The sequence below is a fragment of the Phoenix dactylifera genome, chromosome 1 (assembly GCF_051530095.1).
Source record: "Phoenix dactylifera cultivar Ajwa chromosome 1, Ajwa_hap1_PhDact_Kaust_v1.1, whole genome shotgun sequence".
Taxonomy (NCBI): Eukaryota; Viridiplantae; Streptophyta; class Magnoliopsida; order Arecales; family Arecaceae; genus Phoenix; species Phoenix dactylifera.
Window position 1 is genome coordinate 72,357,501 of NC_143190.1, and position 7,948 is coordinate 72,365,448.

The window sequence follows — 7,948 nt, forward strand, 5'->3', positions numbered from 1 at the left end:
AAGTGGGTTTTGCCAAATTCTCTTCTTCTTTTTTTTTTTGTTATTTCTCGAGAAAGACATATAGCCGCGTATGCAAAATGTCAAAATGAGCATAAACCGAGGCCACATTAAAAAAGAAATGCGTCAGTTAATCGAAGGACCCGGCGTTAAGTTTGCCATGATATCTTCCAAAATCCGAAGGTCGGAATCAGAGAGATAGCGAGGGCAGCCAATCAATGGATCAACATTTGCCTCGGATGATCTCAGCCGCTCCTCTTCCTTCTGTAATCTCTATAAAAAAATATCTATATATATGGCCCTCCTCGACCTTCCCAAAACCCCAACCAAGACCCAACCAGAACAAACCTTTCGCCTCTCCCCTCTCCTCACGCATCCCTCCCCTATCCCCTTCCCAATTCCCAACCAACCATTAGAGGCCCGGAAGGGGCATTCCGGGAATAAAAAGCAGGGCCTCCCCTCTTACCAGCCTACACAATTCTCTCTGTCTCTGTCCCTGTCTCTGTATCTGTCGGAGGCATCAAGCATGGGAAGCCAGTGCAACGGCGATGAGTTCGAGATGCCGGAGATCAAGATAAAGTTCACCAAGCTCTTCATCAATGGCCAATTCGTCGACGCCATCTCCGGTACTCCTCCCATCCTGACCTCTTTTCTCTTTCCTCTGTTTCCATTTCATTGTTCCCAGGTCTGTGCTACACCTACATCCATGTGTGTGTGTGTGTGAGTGTATACATATATTTATATACAGATAAATTAGTTTTTTTCTTTTATAATTAAATTAAATTGGATTTCCATTTCATCTTTTTCCTTGAGTAATCTTCGCTTGCCATAGTTTCAACATGATGCTAGCAGCAATTTTTTTTTTCTTTTCTTTTTTTGAGGTCATGACCTGGTTTTGGCCGTCGAGTTGCTACTTTGGCAGCTTATGGAATATAATTGGATGCTATTCCATCCATGAGATCATTAGAGCGTAGCAGTGGAAGAAGGAAAAAAAAAACAACCTGCTACATTAATGATCTCATTAGGTTGTCGCAGTCAATCTTCTAGCAGCTACAAAAAGATATTTGTATACTAAATAATTATTTTGCTGGAGGCCGATCAGCTGGCCTTTTGGGTTTAGACTTGCTCCTTTGTTGGAAAAAGGGGGACCCACTCGCTGTCGTGGTGGGCTCCCCTGTTTTAGTTTTCTCTATCATTTTTGCCTCTTGGCTTCTCTCGGGAGAACAAAAAGAAATTGCTTTGCTGCCCTGGCAAGTTGGACGACCGGCCATGCCGTTAATATTTTATCTTTATACAAACGAGGACCCAATTTGGGATTTTTTGTTTTTTTCTTTAAGGAGATGCCATGGAATATGATATGGGTAAATTACACCCTACCTTGCATGATGCACCCTATTGCCATCTACCCCGCCAATTATCTCGTCTCTTTCTTATGGGCTCCACTCATCCTATGCTTGATCCATGGCAAAAAGACGAAATGCCAGGGTAAAATTTCTCTACGACATGAAAGGGTTAGTGTTATTTATGGAATGAGTGCGGGCCATGGGGTTGTCATGCTTGCGTCGAACTCTTCATTTCTACTTGTTCTTATGAAACTCTTCGAATATTTTAAGGCATGGTATACAGCAGTGTTTATTTTGTTGGACGCAAAATTCAAGTATGTTGGCATTTCTAGTCATTTTCCATTTTTTACCCTCTATCAAAATTAGGCTCCAAAACTTTTTTTTCTCTCCATTGTCATGATTTATGATTAATTGACTACCTTGAAGGGCTATGGGCCCATTGATTAGACTGAGTCCCGGCAATAATTCATGGAGCCTGACCACCATTGCACATATAGACCATCATCATCCATCTACTTTATTCTTCTATTTAAAGTAGATGCGCAGGTTGCCCTGCTGAACTTGGAAAGAGATGCAGGGTGTCATTTTCCGTGTAATATAACGCATAGGCTTATTTCTTTTGATCAGGACCATTAATCCAATGCACTCCGATGCCGGAGTCCCCTTTTGTTTGGATGTCATGTCCTGTTTCAGTAACTCGTGGTAAATAGTGGAAAGTTTGGAAGTATCCGTAGGAGGCTAGAAGACCGTGGAGCTCGCGCTCATCCCTGTCGTTTTCTCTCTAGTTTCTACTGAGAAAATGACTATAAGAAAGCCATATGGATCCGGTCAAAGCCTTAACACGTGACCCCCCGTCCATTTAGAGACAATGTTGCTCTTTTGTTTGATGCGAGAAATTATTAGTTGGATCAGAGTCACTATCCGAGCAATAGACTAATCCAATCATGAACTAATGCATACAAAGACGGATAAAAAGAAAATAGGAAGGAAAGAGAGGATGATGCATATATGTTGGTTGGTTCATGGTTGGACCGATTCTAACAACGCATGGTTCAACTAAAAATTTCATGTTTGCTGTCCCTCTCTCTCTTTTTTTATTTTTTTATTTTACTGGCACGTGAGCGGCATGTGCACAGCCTAGACAAGGATTGCTCCCAATATAATGTTTGTCCAATTATCCGGATGTTATTAGCCTGGCAGAATCTTCTCAGAAAGGTCATGATGTGAACACATTTAATCTTTATTTTTTTTGGTGGGTGGGTGGGTGGGTGTTCGATCTTATCGCTCAAATGGAGAAATACTTTGTGGCTCGCTTGCTGGCTGACCCATCTCGTTGATTTGCCCAAAGTTTTTTTTTTATATCAAAAAAGAAAAGAATTGCGGAAATTGCTTTGGCACGGCAATCATGCGATCAACCCACCACGTACGAATTCCTGCTACTATGGTCCGACCAATAATTTCTTAACATAGAGGCTATAGTTCAAAATACTTTCTAGGTGAGCCCAATATGTAAAATTTTTAATAATAGAGTTAAAAAGTGCGGAGGCTCGATTAGAATTCAGGACTGATATCATATTAGAATTATCACTTGTTTCAAAAAATTAAATTTATAGGGTGAGGTAAATTTTTTTATATATTTTATATTTTTTTTACATAAAAAATGGCTAAAATAATGATCAGAGAGACAAAACGGTTAGATGTTGATGCTGTAGTAACTAATAGTAGAGTTTGTATGAGTGTAGTCGGTTCAGATGGGAAACAAATTGTGATGACTCGAAAACATGCAGTCTTGTCTGTAATGGTGATTTTGCCTCTAATGATCAAAATGCTTGGGTAACACAGGGAAGACATTTGAGACGAGAGATCCGCGCACCGGGGAGGTGATTGCTTATGTTGCAGAAGGTGACAAGGCAGACGTGGATGTGGCTGTCAAGGCCGCGAGAGAAGCTTTCGACCATGGCAAATGGCCTCGCATGTCCGGCTACGTATGAACCTCTCTCTCTCTCTCTGTGTGTGTGTCTGTCTCTGTCTCTGTCTAGTTACAATATAGTAAACCTGTCAACTTTCAGTAATGACAGATCCCTCTGCTGTCGCTATTTTTACGATAAGATTTATAACAAAAATATGTACTCAAAAAGTTATAACAAAGATAATGACCTTAATCCGCCCAATTCATACGGATATGAAAACATTTGAAGAAAAAGAAAATACAGTCCCATCAAGTACTGTTATTAGCTACTATGATGAAAGATTACAAGCTTTTGATTCACAATTCAATAGGTATTTGAAGAACTTTTCCATCGTTTTTGAAAGGAGCAAACATGTTTTTCGAAAGAGAAATGAATAAAACTTGTGTAATTTTTTGAATTTTTATCAAATTTCTAGACTTTATGTGCAGATAAAAATAAACTTGATAAGAAACAAAACTTTGCAAATCTTTTTGAGGTTTTTTCTTTGCTTTTGCAAATAATATATCAAGAACAATACCGGCAACAACTGCAAAAGGTTTTAGCTCATCTTTCTTTATCGTAAAAAGAAGATGATGATGACAACAATAATGATGAAGAGGATTGAGGATCGTCGAGAATTTACTATCACAAATTTCACTCTGTCAAAATGATGCTCTTTCATTCTTAAAGCACTAAGCCTGTTTGCTATTCCACCCATGATCAGGAGAGGGGGAGGATCATGATGAAACTCGCAGACTTGATTGAGCAAAATATAGAAGAATTGGCGATTCTGGATAGTGTGGATGTCGGCAAGCTGTTCAGTCTGAATAAAATTGTAGACATCCCTGGAACAATACACCTCCTCCAGTATTATGCTGGGGCTGCTGATAAGATCCATGGAGAGACTCTAAAGATGTCAAGAGAGTTCCAAGGCTACACACTGAAGGAGCCCATCGGTGTGGTTGGGCACATCATACCATGGAACTTCCCATCCACCATGTTTTTCTTCAAGGTCAGCCCCGCCTTGGCTGCTGGTTGCACCATGGTCGTCAAGCCTGCCGAGCAATCCCCACTCTCTGCTCTCTACTATGCCCACTTAGCCAAGCAGGTAGACTTTGCCTTATCTTGAGAACCTAATGCCATTTATTATAAGAAGAGATATTAGTAGCTAAAAGTGCTTCCTCTTTGCTATTATAGTAGCTAAAACTGAGAAGATGAACTCAATCGTTGATACACCAAAATTAGTAAGCGAATGCTATTTGCGTACACAAATTCACACTGCATTGAAATCAGATCACGTGCACTCTTCCAGCAATGTTCTAATTTTAGTCTCTCATGGTGATTATTTTTCCCTACTATAACAAATAACCAAAATCATTGTTCTGCTTTAAATTGGTAAGATATGTTTCCTTCACATTTCATGAAAAAAAAGGTGAATCAGCACCCTTTTTTCCACAGAAAAGGGAAAAATATATAATTTCAAGTACACTGGTCTTTGGAGGTTTGCTTCTTTTTTTATGAGAGAGTTTGATGGGGTCTGTCTCTCTCTTTAATTAAGAGATTTCAAAAATTAGTGAAAACAAGCATGCAGGCGTGGGCATGCGCGCGTGCGCACACAGAGAGAGAGAGAGAGGCTTCAACTGAAGCCATGGGTCTTCAGAGGTTAATTTCATCTTATGTTCACAGTATATAACTCCACACAGTCTTATTGATCAGAGATTTTTGTACAATCAATTGATGCGTCTTTAATAGTTTTTGTAAATTTCATAATGCAGGCTGGTATCCCTGATGGAGTGCTCAATGTTGTCACTGGTTTTGGCCCCACAGCTGGTGCTGCCATTTGTTCTCACATGGACGTCGATAAGGTAGTTTCCAGAATCTGACAATCATCTGATGCTTCTGCATGAGTTGTTTTTTCAAACCCTCCACTTCCATTCATTGCATAATTTCATATCCGCTTATATCTTTCTACCGATTTCAGGTTAGTTTTACTGGCTCTGCTGAAGTAGGACGCCTAGTGATGGAGGCAGCGGCAAGAAGCAATTTGAAGTCTGTGTCACTTGAACTTGGAGGGAAGTCCCCTATTATCATCTTCGATGATGCTGATGTAGACATGGCTGTTGATCTAGCCAACAAAGCTATCTTCTATAACAAGGCATCACTCCAAACTACTTTACCTGATTCCTCATTTTCCTTTAAATTTTGCCTGAAGCATAATTTTGGCGATCGTACGAACTTGTAGGGAGAAATCTGCGTAGCAGGGTCTCGTATTTATGTTCAAGAAGGAATTTATGATGAATTCATGAAGAAGGCAGCAGAAAAGGCCAAAAAATGGGTGGTTGGAGACCCCTTCAATCCTCAGGTTCATCAAGGGCCTCAGGTAGTCTTTCCTTTCTAGAATCGTGCTCATTGAAGTCACAATAGCAATCGTTTGCCAATGAAAGCATGATAGCACATAAAAAATCCAAAAACATAGAGATCAATTTTGCTCTACTACTTGTAAGTATATTTTCTCAAAAAAAAAAAAAAAAAAACACTTGGAAGTATAATAGCATGTAGTACTTCTGAATGAGTATTGCACAAATATATGTTTTATGAGTGAAAGATGCCGCCAACTAATCAAACAACTATTTGGACTCTTTGATAATATCTCATCAACTTGCTTTCATGTTCATGACTTCATGTTTTATCAATTTTTATCATGATGAAGCAATCCTCAATGCCTTAACCTTTCTTCATTGTGTTATTGTGAACCAAGAAATTAGACCCATGATATGTCTGTTCTCTTTTTCCCAATACTCCTTTTCCTATGGTTGAAGGTTGATAAGAAGCAATTCGAAAAAGTTCTTGAATACATTGAACATGGTAAGAAAGAGGGAGCCACAATACTTACCGGAGGAAGGCCCTGTGGTGATAAAGGGTACTACATCGAACCCACAATTTTTACTGATGTCAAGGTAAAATATTACATGCGACCCACTGAATATTACTCCTGTTTTATGTGCTTGCATGAATACAAGTGGATTTTTCCACCACAAAGAACTGGATTTTAATAGTGCTTTACTTTCTTTTGACCAGGAGGATATGTCGATTGCACAGGATGAAATATTTGGACCTGTGATGTCCCTCATGAAGTTCAAGTAAGTCTTTCCCATCTTATCGTAAATGATTAATCGAAATCTTCACATTTTGTCCCATCAATTGAACAAGTTATAAATGAATTTAAATAAGAGACTACAGAAAGTAGAGAGATTTTGTTTCAGGGAAATGAAATTATAAAAACTGCATTTACATCTGAAACACAAGAAGAATGCAGATGACTAGAATAATGTATGTGACTAGTTGGTTAGTAATCCTTTTGACAAAGCAATTGAAAGTGGAAAAGATGGCACCATCCATGCAAATCGATTGATACGTGAGAATACAGATATAGATGAGGATATTCATTGAATCTTGCATACAATGGAAGGAAGCATGAAACAAATGGTGCTGAAGCTGATTATGCTGGAGATTTTTTAATTCTGAGGACAAACTTTAGGCATTACAATTCATTTTATTGCCAATACTATCACGGTGAATTGGTTCCTTCAAGAAACACTACCAAGTTAGTCGGAACAAAGATATCATTATATAAACAAAGGCTCCACAATCAAATATACATTAGCTAATCTATTTCAAGAGGAAATGCTTCTGTTATTTCTGAAAAATTCTCTTATAATATTATGCAGTTTTTCTTCTTCTTTTTCCTCTGTTTCTGTCCCAGTTTCATTGTTGATGAATGAGAAGTGGTCTCACACACAGAAAAGAACAAAAAAAAAAAAAAAAAGCTTTGATGATCTTGCAATGATTATCCTATCATGCAGGCATATGTAGTAGGTAGAACGACATGTTAATTACAGCTCGAGCAATTCTTGTCTACAATTGCCTTTGCTCTCAGAATCTGCAGCTCCTTTCATTTTCATTTGCATGAAATAGTCACATTCTTCCACAGCTAGAAGATGAAAATTTGTGTTTCTACTGTGTTCCTTTCTTCAGGACTGTTGAGGAGGCAATAGAGAAAGCCAACAACACTAGGTATGGACTTGCAGCAGGGATTGTGACCAAAGACCTGAACATAGCTAACAGGGTCTCAAGATCGATTCGTGCAGGCATCATTTGGATCAACTGTTACTTTGCTTTCGATGTCGACTGTCCTTTCGGTGGCTACAAGATGAGTGGTTTCGGAAGGGACATGGGAATGCATGCGATGGACAAATATCTCCAAGTCAAGTCTGTTGTGACCCCCATTTATGGTTCCCCTTGGCTGTAATTTAAACATTGCAACGAATTCTCGCAATGAATATTATGGAATAATTTTCTCTTGGGCTAATAAGCATTTTACAAACACTTCATATTCTCAAGAAATTATATACAAATACACACAAACACTGCTGCTACGGATGATGGTGAGGGCATGGTCTGAGAACTTGAAGCTCATGGGAAATCTTATCCTTTGTTGTGGTCTGATTTTGGATGATGCTGATTTATATAAGGTCACTCAAAAATTTTAGTGGTTTCTACAAATTTGAATGCGATCCCAGAACCGACATTAACAAAAGAAAACATTATTGAATTCATAATTTGGCGCCGCAGACCACACAATAGATATAAAACCTCTGA

General features: G+C 38.8%; 1 protein-coding gene across 1 annotated transcript; it reads left to right on the forward strand.

Annotated features, from left to right (window-relative positions):
• LOC103695702 (aldehyde dehydrogenase family 2 member C4-like) lies at positions 1-7,675 on the forward strand. Its single transcript, XM_008777093.5, has 9 exons — positions 1-623; positions 3,183-3,325; positions 4,014-4,397; positions 5,065-5,154; positions 5,271-5,444; positions 5,532-5,669; positions 6,109-6,246; positions 6,368-6,429; positions 7,325-7,675. The coding sequence occupies exons 1-9, from the start codon at positions 293-295 to the stop codon at positions 7,596-7,598; spliced, it is 1,734 nt and encodes a 577-aa protein (XP_008775315.4). The 5' UTR covers positions 1-292; the 3' UTR covers positions 7,599-7,675.
• Positions 7,676-7,948: the final 273 nt, after the last annotated feature.